Here is a 15,387-nt window from a genome sequence, read left to right on the forward strand (position 1 = left end):
AGAAGGGTATATCAAAAGTGACCGAACAAAACACATACCCCCTAGATTCTTCTCATACACTCAAAATCTCATTAAGGACAACCAGATTGAAATGAGATATGTTCAGTCCAGCAAAAACTCTGCTGACCTTTTCACCAAAGCACTTCCAACTGCTATTTTCAGAACACACGTTCATAATATTGGCATGAGGCATGTTCAGAAGATGTAACAACTCAGGCGTTGCCTACTTGAGGGGGAGTCAACTCTATGCTGCACTCTTTTTCCCTTAGCTAAAGTTTTATCCCAAAGGGTTTTCTTTAGCAAGGTTTTTAACGAGGCAGTACTAGTTATTCACTAATAAAATTATCATCCAAGGGGGAGTGTTATAAAAGTAATAATTGGATGATAATTTTATTATTATTATAGATATTGCATAGTATATTTTTTTGAGTATAAATAGGTGTGTTGAGTTAGAGTTTATTGTATGTATTTTTTAGTTAACAAAAACACTCTCTCTCTCTAGATTCCAAATGCCACCAAACTCTCATTGTATATTTTTCTATAAATAAAAACCAATTACTCATACCTTTTGTTCAACCTTTGTTTTCTCCGTTTTACAGTATCTCTATCTCTATATACCTTCTACAGTCAAGAACCACTAAAGATAGTTATAAGCCTACTGAAATTATAACATTTATTTAATAATTATTATTATATTATGGCAAATGACTTTCTCACAAAAATTATTAATTGTCATCTTTTTGTATGTATGTATGTATTTATTTATTATTGTTATTAACTTTCTAAATTTATAATTGTGTATATCCCAAGTTGCTTTATAAGTTTTCCTATAAATCCAACCCACACTCCTTCACATGTCTCTTCCCCTTCTTCTATTCCTCCTCTTCATTCTCTGTTCTTGAGTAATTCCTCTGTTATACTTAAAATATCCATAGTCGAAACTCTGCCCTCAAATTCACTAATTCAAACCTAGTTTTTGTTTCCAAAAACTAGAAAAATTACCTGTCTTAATTATCCTAAATCCAGAGGGCTCTTTAAACAAGATTCATGTTCAGTCTATTTTATTTGATGTTTGAAATAGATGTCTCAAATACTTAGTGAATTGTTTGTTTCGGGTTGTATGATAAATTCTACTTATTGGCGCAGGACCCATCTTGTTCAATCTTTCTCTGTTGTTTTCCTTTACTGGTTTTATTTCATTTCATGATTATTATTCCCCTGTTTTTTTCCTACATAAATTAGTCATATATCCAACTATTTACATATATCTATATCTATATATCTATATATAAGCATTTAAACAATAAAATCAAACATTAATCACCATCTTTTTTCTTTAGTTTCTCTATCAATATCATCAATTTCAAATTTCTTGAAAAAAGGTTATATTTTTAACATTTTTCAAGATTCTTTCTCTGTTTTCCATCTATATCTATATATAATCTTACAAGTAATAGTATAATCAAGTTTAGGGTTATCAATCATCTGGGTCCTGCTTAATTTCTCCAAATCATCCTAAAAAACATTACTTTCAAGTTTCTTGAAGAAAAAAAATTCCATATTTGGAAAGTTTTATGATGGCTTCTTCTAGTGGCACAACAACAACATCTGGTGGATCAGAAGAAATGGATCAAAGAAAAAGAAGAAGAATGATATCTAACAGAGAATCAGCAAGGAGATCAAGAATGAGAAAACAAAAGCATTTAGATGATCTCATGACTCAACTGAGTCAACTGAGAATTGATAATAACCAGGTCATATCTAGCATTAGCATGACCACGCAACATTATATAAATGTGGAATCTGAAAACTCAGTTTTGAGAGCTCAGGTGACTGAACTCAGTCACAGATTGCAGTCTCTTAATGAAATCATTGAGTTTATGAAACAACCGATGGATGTCGAAACAGGATTTATGAGCGAGTTCGGAGACGAGTTTATGAACAACTCACTGAGTTATGGTTATGCTTGTCAACCTATTTTGGCTTCTGCTGATATGATGATGTACTGAATTTGACAGGAGTATGAGAGCCAGGGTGAATGTGGTAATTTTGTGAAATTGTAAGGTCAAAATGGTCATTCTATTTCCAGAAGTTGGTAAAATAATTGTTGAATAACATATGAATAAGGGCTAAAAGTATTGGTATTATTAGGGGTTATGAAATTATGTTAGCATGCTATATGATTATTATATTAGGGTGTTGATGGTGAATGTAATGTGCTTCTTTCAGTTTATGAAATTATTTATAATTATGGAGTAATTAATAATTAATTTAATAAATATATATATATATAATCATATAATGGTATGGTATTATTATGAGGTTTTGAGTTGGAAACACAACTCTTTGCAAATATCAGTGAGCAATAACTATAAAAAGTAAATAAAGGACCAACACAAGTCTATAAGAAAGGTATTAATTGTAATCCTTAACTTATTTTCTATGATAACAAACCAAACATGGCAAAAAAGATATAAAGCAATCGAAATTAAGTCCCAATCTGAGCCATTGACATTTTAGTTTCGTATACAATCCACAGAACTCGTTCTTCTAATAAGTTAATAAGATACACACGTACGAATAAAGTAGATTTCTGAATCAGGACTTTAGCAATATCAGACCATTCGCACACACAAAAAGAAAAAAAGAAGCAACTTCCAAGGGTGAAGGGCAAAATGGGAAATAACTACAAAGGAGAATTTTACATTAGTTTGATAAAAATACAAATTTCTTGATTAAGAAATAAGCATCTAGAAGGGGTATCAGCAACTTGGATGCATGTGATATGCAGTTAAATAAATAAATTTCACCAACAGGTTTAGCATCAGCAAAAGCTGATTTTACTTGAGCATGTTGTTCAAAAGTGATTAACCATTTTAAATATGAACAACCCCTAAACTACTCATATAATAACACAAGCAATTTTTTATTAATCGTATGATAACACAAGCAATGTATTAATCGAATAGATGATATGCTTGTTATATTTTTTTGATTTCGAATATACACATTTTTATTCATCACTGCCATCACCCCCACTCGATCATAATTCCAGATTGGTTCCTATCAGTTAATCGTATATATAAACCGTTGGCAACCATGAAAATCATACAAAATGTTGAGGAACATTTTAATGATTAATCAAATATCAGGGTTTCAAACAAGTAATTTACTTTTTATAAATTATACAGAACATTATGTCAGCAAAGACATAATCTTTATGATTGAAAAACAAATCTGTAGTACTTCAACAACAAGATACTATAACTTATTGTTGGGAAAGTTGGGTGGTGGTGGGTGGCTTTTGTCCTTGACATTCTACTTTAGGCATGATTAACCACTGATAGGTCATACAACAAATCAATTATGAATTATTACAAACAAAGATACGTTAAACCAAATGTCACGTTCAATCACCAAATTTTCGAAAAGAAATGAAAAGACTATAGGTGAGTTTCAACTCATTTACTTATGAATGGGTCGATTTGGGTTATGTTATATTTCAAACGGGTCAAATAGGAGAAATGGAAAACGTTAGTGATCAGGAGAACGGGTAAATGGGTCAAACACAGTACATGGTCACCTGTTCAAAATGAAGCTATAAAATGAAGGTGATGAGTTAATAATTGTTTCCATGTGAACATATGCCCTTTTACAACAAAGTAAATAGATAATTGAAGTTGGTCGGTGTAAAAAGGTCTACTGATAGAGAAACCACTTAAATTTGCAGTTAATTTTCATAAAATCAAATAGTAACACTTTCAATAGTAAAAAGATGGTGAGCATAATAAGAGGGGACAAAGATGATGAAATAAACTGTCATGGTTTTCTTATTTCTTTATGTAAGATTGTGGGAACATGTGGCCAGCTATACTAGTTCCAAAAGGTTCACATGAGGTCTGATAAAAGGTGTCCTTTTCTTAGTTTTGTATTAGTGGGTGATTATATTAATTAATGGTGTTTTAAATGTAATTTTCAGGTAATAAATAGTGTGGGCCTGATGAGGTTAGTCATGGAGGGTGATGAGAGCTCTAGAAGCGTCCATGTATTAGTTGCAATAGTTGGCTCTTTAAAAAGCTTAAATAGATGTGTTTAACGTCAAATGTCTAATATACCCTTCGATATTGATATAGTAGAAGAAACCGCAGAAAACAAAACTACTACAACAGTATATAAGTAATTTATGTGATCAGATAATTTGTTTAATTACTCCTTTCTTTAAGGTTTAGATTTGTTTTGATTTTCAAGATTTAACCCATAAGCCTTCTGTTAAGACAAACAAGGCTCTATCATCACAAATTGGCACTTCTAGTATGAAAAAGACATATTGGTTCTGTTTATATAACATTAATATTGAGCTTAATTATTACTTAGAGTATGATGTGAACGCTGATAATGGCTTTGGATTGTTACAACTTTGTTCCCAAATCAGATTAGAATAGCAGTTGTGAGTAAAGATGAGAAAATTGGCCGGGTCGGGTTTGGTTGGTGTCAGTCACTTCATGTGAGGCCTTTGGTTGGGGCCCAAGTGGTTGGAGCTCCGAGTTCCTTACAAGAGGTCTCAGGTTCGAATCCCGTCTAGGAAGAATATTTAGTTGTCGTCAGGGATGGGTTGGAAACACCTGGGGAGTATTCCTACTGGAATGCGTACATCAGAGTATGGGGTCGGATTACTCGCCCTCCCGGGTAACCCGAACAGGGAAAACCTTCTACTTTTACCTTTACCTTTACCTTTACCTTTTGGAGTGCATAACGACACACTTCAACTAAGTCCGAAAAAGTCTCGAGATATTTAATGTCTATGGTGGTCACCTAATGCACAGTGTGGTGGTCATGAATGCATAACTACAGCCCCAACAAGCGAAAAGAAAAAAGACTGAATTTATACCATATCAAATAAAATGCATATATAAATATATACAACTAGAAAAAGAAGAGTAAAAGATGATTCAGCCCAAGAAAGAATGAAAGATAGGTTCACTCTTCTTAAGTGGATCACTTTACTATTAGTGTCCTAGACGTTAAAGTATCTAGTGACATTTTAGCTCATATGATGTTGTTTTATTAAATGTGCAGATCGAAACCTCCACAAATAGTAGTTTGTTCATTGATACAATAATTAAGCCACTTGGTTTTAAATTATGCTGTTTTTATATAATAGCAAGATACAGTAGTCATGAACTATGATAGTGGGACAACCAACCTAATATTAGAAAAGATATGATGTGACATTTTCGTAACTTTGGTTTTGAAAGTGAACACTAGCTAAATATTTTTACTTTTCAAAACAGTTTACAGCTCATTAAAACACTTCTACTATACATGAATAGACCAAGTATATTCTTTTTTCAGAAGGATAAAGAGTAAATATGTCTTGATTTTAAAAGGAAGTGCTTTTAGATATCACGTAAGTTTCGGAGACTAGAATCAACTATCAGAAACTTGTTACAACATGACACATTTATCATTTTAGTACACGTAAATATAAAGGGCATAATGAAAGTAGGTACCTTTCTGTCTAGTTTTGTACCGATAAGATCAAAGTTCTCCAAGCTCCACCTCTTGGTTAAATCCGTACGATCAAGGATACACTGTCTGAAGCATAACAACGTTCATTGTGAGTAACGATTGATAACAAAAATACTTTAACATACAGCTGCAACATACAAATTTTTTTAAAACAAAAACATGATTTTGGAATCCATTTTGCATCTATATTTTGATCTTAGGAATTCTTTGTTTCAATACCACTCATCTAATTTAAATTTTTTTAGTAGCGGTTCGGGATCACCCAGGGGGACTAAAACACCTAGGGGTGTGCATGGTCCTGGTAGAACCGAAAAAAACCGAGAACCGAGGAGGAACCGAACCAAAACCGAAATACCCGAAGTTATTTGGTCCGGTCCTTGGTCCACAGTTTTCCATTTTTTCGGGTATCGGTCCAGTCCGGGCCAAACCCTAAAAAACATGGTTTTGGACCGAACCGGATGATGTATATATATGTGATATATTCTTTGGTGATTTGAAGAATAATATTCGTGTTTGGCATCGTACATACCATATTACATTTATTATCTACATTTATCAACAAAAAAGATAACTATGAAAAGTATTTTATAAACAATTGTCGACGTTTGCTATATATTAAAGTTGCTATATAATAAACTTATCGATGAATGCATAAACAAGTTGGTCTTTGTAGATAATATAACATCGTATTCTTGCCGAATTTGCTTACTATTTGGAAGTTAGATTAGTGTTTTCTTACCGTAAATGTGATGACCCGGAATTTCCGATCAAATTTAAACTTTAATCTTTATATGTTTCCGACACGATAAGCAAAGTCTGTAATGTTGAGTCTCAAAAGTTTTGAAATCTATATTCATGTAATCAATTACCCTTTGAGTGTGCCCGACAATTCACGAACAATTGTTTGTAAATAAAAATGTACATATATTATATAAATATAAGAATGTATATAATATTTTAAATTAATAAAATATACTTTAATCATTTGGCGTTTAAAATGTAAAATAATAATTAGGATAATTAAGTTACTATTGGAATGAATATATATAAATATATGTATATATATTTTTATATATTATTATGATTCTATATATGATTCCTATATCTAATCAATGTTATATGTATATTGTAATATATAGAGAAAAATATAAAAAGTAAATAATCATTATATGTAATTATATATATTATATTGTCATAGTTAATAAGATGAAATATCAACATATTAAACTTACTTATTAAAATATAATACTACCTCTATTAAAATAAATAATAATAATAATAATATCTGTATTAATAATATTATATATAATACATAGATATGAAATTTGATATATAAATATATTATTATTATTAATATCATTATTAACATTAATAATATTAATATTATTATAATTAATATTATTATTAGTATATCTTTAATATTATTTCTTTATTTTATTTATTCTTATTACTAATATTATAAGTATTATTAACACATTTATATTTATTAAGTATTAATATTAATTTGATAAATTATAAGTTAATCTGTCAATAACTTATGCAGCTGTCAATTTCTTCTTTTTCCTTTCCTGATTCATTTGTCGATTTAGTCTCATAATATAACCAAAATTAGTTTGCTATCACTTTCAATTTCTTATTTTATCCCTTTCTTTCTGCATACCTGTGATACTCTCTCGGTCCAATACATGAACCATTTTATAACCATCGAATAACTGGTAAATAGAAGGGAATTCACTCAGACTTGCTATCATCATTATCAAATATATCAATCCCAGTTGTTGACTTAAACCATGTCTGTTAAAAAAAAAAAAAAAAAGAAGAAGAAACAAACAGGTACCATCTCTGTACGTTTCATTTTTTCTCATAATTCAAAATTGAACCATATAGAAAAATTTATAAATGCTATCATGTTAGGAATCATCTATTTACTCTTTCTGCAAGTTTTCAGTTTCCAATTTCATTGTTTGATTTCAAATTCTTGAGGTCAAAGTTTTTGAAACATAAGTCAAACATATGAACAATGAACAAATTCGAGTTTGTATGGCTGTTTTAGGTTCAATTGACGATTCCTAAAGTTTTTAGGGTTGATTTAAAATCTTTATCAAGAAGAAAGTTTGATCTAAAAAGGTTTGTATAATCAAAATCATTTTTTTTTCTTCTTCACATAGTAGCGACGGTAACAGTCTTTTTATGGTTCTTTATATATTCTTTTTTTTTCACTTTTAATTAACTTAAGGATCATTATAGATTGAGTATTTTTCAGTTGCAAATCCAAAAAACACAATTTAAGAAACGTTGTTGTGATGAACTGGATATGGGGGGTGGTCGACTGATTTCAAGAAGGAGAAAAAGGAAAAGGGTAATAGATCGGGATAGTTTAAATATATTACGGGGAAGAGTTTGAAATGTCCCGTTCTTATTGATTAAAAACGTTCCATATTAATTGATTTCGTTGCGAGGTTTTGACCTCTATATGAGACGTTTTTCAAAGACTGCATTCATTTTTAAACAAACCATAACCTTTATTTCATCAATAAAGGTTTAAAAAGCTTTACGTAGATTATCAAATAATGATAATCTAAAATATCCTGTTTACACACGACCATTACTTAATGGTTTACAATACAAATATGTTACAACAAAATAAGTTTCTTGAATGCAGTTTTTACACAATATCATACAAGCATGGACTCCAAATCTTGTCCTTATTTAAGTATGCGACAGCGGAAGCTCTTAATAATCACCTGAGAATAAACATGCTTAAAACGTCAACAAAAATGTTGGTGAGTTATAGGTTTAACCTATATATATCAAATCGTAACAATAGACCACAAGATTTCATATTTCAATACACATCCCATACATAGAGATAAAAATCATTCATATGGTGAACACCTGGTAACCGACAATAACAAGATGCATATATAAGAATATCCCCATCATTCCGGGACACCCTTCGGATATGATATAAATTTCGAAGTACTAAAGCATCCGGTACTTTGGATGGGGTTTGTTAGGCCCAATAGATCTATCTTTAGGATTCGCGTCAATTAGGGTGTCTGTTCCCCAATTCTTAGATTACCAGACTTAATAAAAAGGGGCATATTCGATTTCGATAATTCAACCATAGAATGTAGTTTCACGTACTTGTGTCTATTTTGTAAATCATTTATAAAACCTGCATGTATTCTCATCCCAAAAATATTAGATTTTAAAAGTGGGACTATAACTCACTTTCACAGATTTTTACTTCGTCGGGAAGTAAGACTTGGCCACTGGTTGATTCACGAACCTATAACAATATATACATATATATCAAAGTATGTTCAAAATATATTTACAACACTTTTAATATATTTTGATGTTTTAAGTTTATTAAGTCAGCTGTCCTCGTTAGTAACCTACAACTAGTTGTCCACAGTTAGATATACAGAAATAAATCGATAAATATTATCTTGAATCAATCCACGACCCAGTGTATACGTATCTCAGTATTGATCACAACTCAAACTATACATATTTTGGAATCAACCTCAACCCTGTATAGCTAACTCCAACATTCACATATAGAGTGTCTATGGTTGTTCCGAAATATATATAGATGTGTCGACATGATAGGTCGAAACATTGTATACATGTCTATGGTATCTCAAGATTACATAATATACAATACAAGTTGATTAAGTTATGGTTGGAATATATTTGTTACCAATTTTCACGTAGCTAAAATGAGAAAATTTATCCAATCTTGTTTTACCCATAACTTCTTCATTTTAAATCCGTTTTGAGTGAATCAAATTGCTATGGTTTCATATTGAACTCTATTTTATGAATCTAAACAGAAAAAGTATAGGTTTATAGTCGGAAAAATAAGTTACAAGTCGTTTTTTGTAAAGGTAGTCATTTCAGTCGAAAGAACGACGTCTAGATGACCATTTTAGAAAACATACTTCCACTTTGAGTTTAACTATAATTTTTGGATATAGTTTCATGTTCATAATAAAAATCATTTTCTCAGAATAACAACTTTTAAATCAAAGTTTATCATAGTTTTTAATTAACTAACCCAAAACAGCCCGCGGTGTTACTACGACGGCGTAAATCCGGTTTTACGGTGTTTTTCGTGTTTCCAGGTTTTAAATCATTAAGTTAGCATATCATATAGATATAGAACATGTGTTTAGTTGATTTTAAAAGTCAAGTTAGAAGGATTAACTTTTGTTTGCGAACAAGTTTAGAATTAACTAAACTATGTTCTAGTGATTACAAGTTTAAACCTTCGAATAAGATAGCTTTATATGTATGAATCGAATGATGTTATGAACATCATTACTACCTTAAGTTCCTTGGATGAACCTACTGGAAAAGAGAAAAATGGATCTAGCTTCAATGGATCGTTGGATGGCTCAAAGTTCTTGAAGCAAAATCATGACACGAAAACAAGTTCAAGTAAGATCATCACTTGAAATAAGATTGTTATAGTTATAGAAATTGAACCAAAGTTTGAATATGATTATTACCTTGTATTAGAATGATAACCTACTGTAAGAAACAAAGATTTCTTGAGGTTGGATGATCACCTTACAAGATTGGAAGTGAGCTAGCAAACTTGAAAGTATTCTTGATTTTATGAAACTAGAACTTTTGGAATTTATGAAGAACACTTAGAACTTGAAGATAGAACTTGAGAGAGTTCAATTAGATGAAGAAAATTGAAGAATGAAAGTGTTTGTAGGTGTTTTTGGTCGTTGGTGTATGGATTAGATATAAAGGATATGTAATTTTGTTTTCATGTAAATAAGTCATGAATGATTACTCATATTTTTGTAATCTTATGAGATATTTCATGCTAGTTGCCAAATGATGGTTCCCACATGTGTTAGGTGACTCACATGGGCTGCTAAGAGCTGATCATTGGAGTGTATATACCAATAGTACATACATCTAAAAGCTGTGTATTGTACGAGTACGAATACGGGTGCATACGAGTAGAATTGTTGATGAAACTGAACGAGAATGTAATTGTAAGCATTTTTGTTAAGTAGAAGTATTTTGATAAGTGTATTGAAGTCTTTCAAAAGTGTATAAATACATATTAAAACACTACATGTATATACATTTTAACTGAGTCGTTAAGTCATCGTTAGTCGTTACATGTAAGTGTTGTTTTGAAACCTTTAGGTTAACGATCTTGTTAAATGTTGTTAACCCAATGTTTATAATATCAAAAGAGATTTTAAATTATTATATTATCATGATATTATGATGTACGAATATCTCTTAATATGATATATATACATTAAATGTCGTTACAACGATAAACGTTACATATATGTCTCGTTTCAAAATCATTAAGTTAGTAGTCTTGTTTTTACATATGTAGTTCATTGTTAATATAATTAATGATATGTTTACTTATCATAATATCATGTTAACTATATATATAACCATATATATGTCATCATATAGTTTTTTTTTTACAAGTTTTAACGTTCGTGAATCACCGGTCAACTTGGGTGGTCAATTGTCTATATGAAACCTATTTCAATTAATCAAGTCTTAACAAGTTTGATTGCTTAACATGTTGGAAACATTTAATCATGTAAACATCAATCTCAATTAATATATATAAACATGGAAAAGTTCGGGTCACTACAGTACCTACCCGTTAAATAAATTTCGTCCCGAAATTTTAAGCTGTTGAAGGTGTTGACGAATCTTCTGGAAATAGATGCGGGTATTTCTTCTTCATCTGATCTTCACGCTCCCAGGTGAACTCGGGTCCTCTACGAGCATTCCATCGAACCTTAACAATTGGTATCTTGTTTTGCTTAAGTCTTTTAACCTCACGATCCATTATTTCGACGGGTTCTTCGATGAATTGGAGTTTTTCGTTGATTTGGATTTCATCTAACGGAATAGTGAGATCTTCTTTAGCAAAACATTTCTTCAAATTCGAGACGTGGAAAGTGTTATGTACAGCCGCGAGTTGTTGAGGTAACTCAAGTCGGTAAGCTACTGGTCCGACACGATCAATAATCTTGAATGGTCCAATATACCTTGGATTTAATTTCCCTCGTTTACCAAATCGAACAACGCCTTTCCAAGGTGCAACTTTAAGCATGACCATCTCTCCAATTTCAAATTCTATATCTTTTCTTTTAATGTCAGCGTAGCTCTTTTGTCGACTTTGGGCGGTTTTCAACCGTTGTTGAATTTGGATGATCTTCTCGGTAGTTTCTTGTATAATCTCCGGACCCGTAATCTGTCTATCCCCCACTTCACTCCAACAAATCGGAGACCTGCACTTTCTACCATAAAGTGCTTCAAACGGCGCCATCTCAATGCTTGAATGGTAGCTGTTGTTGTAGGAAAATTCTGCTAACGGTAGATGTCGATCCCAACTGTTTCCGAAATCAATAACACATGCTCGTAGCATGTCTTCAAGCGTTTGTATCGTCCTTTCGCTCTGCCCATCAGTTTGTGGATGATAGGCAGTACTCATGTCTAGACGAGTTCCTAATGCTTGCTGTAATGTCTGCCAGAATCTTGAAATAAATCTGCCATCCCTATCAGAGATAATAGAGATTGGTATTCCATGTCTGGAGACGACTTCCTTCAAATACAGTCGTGCTAACTTCTCCATCTTGTCATCTTCTCTTATTGGTAGGAAGTGTGCTGATTTGGTGAGACGATCAACTATTACCCAAATAGTATCAAAACCACTTGCAGTCCTTGGCAATTTAGTGATGAAATCCATGGTAATGTTTTCCCATTTCCATTCCGGGATTTCGGGTTGTTGAAGTAGACCTGATGGTTTCTGATGCTCAGCTTTGACCTTAGAACACGTCAAACATTCTCCTACGTATTTAGCAACATCGGCTTTCATACCCGGCCACCAAAAATGTTTCTTGAGATCCTTGTACATCTTCCCCGTTCCAGGATGTATTGAGTATCTGGTTTTATGAGCTTCTCTAAGTACCATTTCTCTCATATCTCCAAATTTTGGTACCCAAATCCTTTCAGCCCTATACCGGGTTCCGTCTTCCCGAATATTAAGATGCTTCTCCGATCCTTTGGGTATTTCATCCTTTAAATTTCCCTCTTTTAAAACTCCTTGTTGCGCCTCCTTTATTTGAGTAGTAATGTTATTATGAATCATTATATTCATAGATTTTACTCGAATGGGTTCTCTATCCTTCCTGCTCAAGGCATCGGCTACCACATTTGCCTTCCCCGGGTGGTAACGAATCTCAAAATCGTAATCATTCAATAATTCAATCCACCTACGCTGCCTAATATTCAGTTGTTTCTGATTAAATATGTGTTGAAGACTTTTGTGGTCGGTATATATAATACTTTTGACCCCATATAAGTAGTGCCTCCAAGTCTTTAATGCAAAAACAACCGCGCCTAATTCCAAATCATGCGTCGTATAATTTTGTTCGTGAATCTTCAATTGTCTAGACGCATAAGCAATCACCTTCGTTCGTTGCATTAATACACAACCGAGACCTTGCTTTGATGCGTCACAATAAATCACAAAATCATCATTCCCTTCAGGCAATGACAATATAGGTGCCGTAGTTAGCTTTTTCTTCAATAACTGAAACGCTTTCTCTTGTTCATCATTCCATTCAAATTTCTTCCCTTTATGCGTTAATGCAGTCAAGGGTTTTGCTATTCTGGAAAAGTCTTGGATGAACCTTCTGTAGTAACCAGCTAGTCCTAAAAACTGGCGTATGTGTTTCGGAGTTTTCGGGGTTTCCCACTTTTCAACAGTTTCTATCTTTGCCGGATCCACCTTAATACCTTCTTTGTTCACTATGTGACCGAGGAATTGAACTTCTTCCAACCAAAATGCACACTTTGAAAACTTAGCGTACAATTCTTCCTTCCTCAATACTTCTAACACCTTTCTCAAATGTTCACCGTGTTCTTGGTCATTCTTTGAGTAAATAAGTATGTCATCAATGAAGACAATGACAAACTTGTCAAGGTATGGTCCACACACTCGGTTCATAAGGTCCATGAACACAGCTGGTGCATTAGTTAAACCAAACGGCATGACCATAAACTCGTAATGACCGTAACGTGTTCTGAAAGCAGTCTTTGGAATATCATCTTCTTTCACCCGCATTTGATGATACCCGGAACGTAAGTCAATCTTTGAATAAACAGACGAGCCTTGTAGTTGATCAAATAAGTCGTCGATTCTCGGTAGTGGGTAGCGGTTCTTGATGGTAAGTTTGTTCAACTCTCGGTAGTCGATACACAACCTGAATGTACCATCTTTCTTCTTGACAAACAAAACAGGAGCTCCCCACGGTGATGTGCTTGGTCGAATGAAACCACGCTCTAAAAGTTCTTGTAATTGGCTTTGTAGTTCTTTCATCTCGCTGGGTGCGAGTCTGTAAGGAGCACGAGCTATTGGTGCAGCTCCTGGTACAAGATCTATTTGAAATTCAACGGATCGATGTGGGGGTAATCCCGGTAATTCTTTCGGAAATACATCGGGAAATTCTTTTGCAATGGGAACATCATTGATGCTCTTTTCTTCAGTTTGTACTTTCTCGACGTGTGCTAGAACAGCATAGCAACCTTTTCTTATTAGTTTTTGTGCCTTCAAATTACTAATAAGATGTAGCTTCGTGTTGCCCTTTTCTCCGTACACCATTAAGGGTTTTCCTTTTTCTCGTATAATGCGAATTGCATTTTTGTAACAAACGATCTCCGCTTTCACTTCTTTCAACCAGTCCATACCGATTATCACATCAAAACTCCCTAACTCTACTGGTATCAAATCAATCTTAAATGTTTCGCTAACCAGTTTAATTTCTCGATTCCGACATATATTATCTGCTGAAATTAATTTACCATTTGCTAATTCGAGTAAAAATTTACTATCCAAAGGCGTCAATGGACAACTTAATTTAGCACAAAAATCTCTACTCATATAGCTTCTATCCGCACCCGAATCAAATAAAACGTAAGCAGATTTATTGTCAATAAGAAACGTACCCGTAACAAGCTCCGGGTCTTCCTGTGCCTCTACCGCATTAATATTGAAAACTCTTCCACGGCCTTGTCCATTCGTGTTCTCCTGGTTCGGGCAATTTCTAATAATGTGGCCTGGTTTTCCACATTTATAACAAACTACATTGGCATAACTTGCTCCGACACTACTTGCTCCGCCATTACTCGTTCCGACACCATTTGTTCCTTTCGTTCTATTAACCCCTGGTCCGTAGACCTCACACTTCGCCGCGCTATGACCATTTCTTTTACACTTGTTGCAAAATTTGGTGCAGAACCCCGAGTGATTCTTTTCACACCTTTGGCATAGTTGCTTCTGATTGTTGTTGTTGTTGCGGTTATTATTGTTGTTGGGATGATTGTTGTAGTTGCTGTTGTTGTTGTTGTTGTTGTTGTTGTTGTTGGGCCGTTTGTTGTAGTTGCGATTGATGTTGCGATTGTTGGGATAATTGTTGCGATTATTGTTGTAATTGCTGTTGTTATTGTATTGGTGATTCTTATCACCGTTTTCCTCCCACTTTCTTTTGACTTGCTTCACATTGGCCTCTTTTAACGCCTTGATTCGAGTAAAATTTTTTTTTTTTTTTTTTGAAAAGTTAAGTCACTGGCCGGACAAGGCTTATGCCGCGGCGCGGCAAGCCTTGTCGCGGCGCGACACAACACAGGAAATTTTAGACTCCTTAACCTTGCTTCTGTTCCCAACTTCAGTTATATGCCGCGGCGCGGACCCCTTTGCCGCGGCGCGACATAACTCTAATCCGGGTGCCTGACCTGCAACATTGTATTTAAACCAACTTTTGTACGTTCCATCATTCTCAAACA

At 33.3% G+C, this 15,387-nt stretch overlaps 1 protein-coding gene across 1 annotated transcript; it reads left to right on the top strand.

The window, feature by feature from the left end:
- The first annotated feature begins 1,577 nt into the window (after positions 1–1,577).
- LOC139852311 (bZIP transcription factor 44-like) lies at positions 1,578–2,009 on the top strand. The gene has a single exon (XM_071841584.1). The coding sequence runs from the start codon at positions 1,578–1,580 to the stop codon at positions 2,007–2,009; it is 432 nt and encodes a 143-aa protein (XP_071697685.1).
- Positions 2,010–15,387: the final 13,378 nt, after the last annotated feature.

This window comes from Rutidosis leptorrhynchoides, chromosome 6 (genome assembly GCF_046630445.1).
Source record: "Rutidosis leptorrhynchoides isolate AG116_Rl617_1_P2 chromosome 6, CSIRO_AGI_Rlap_v1, whole genome shotgun sequence".
Lineage (NCBI taxonomy): Eukaryota > Viridiplantae > Streptophyta > Magnoliopsida > Asterales > Asteraceae > Rutidosis > Rutidosis leptorrhynchoides.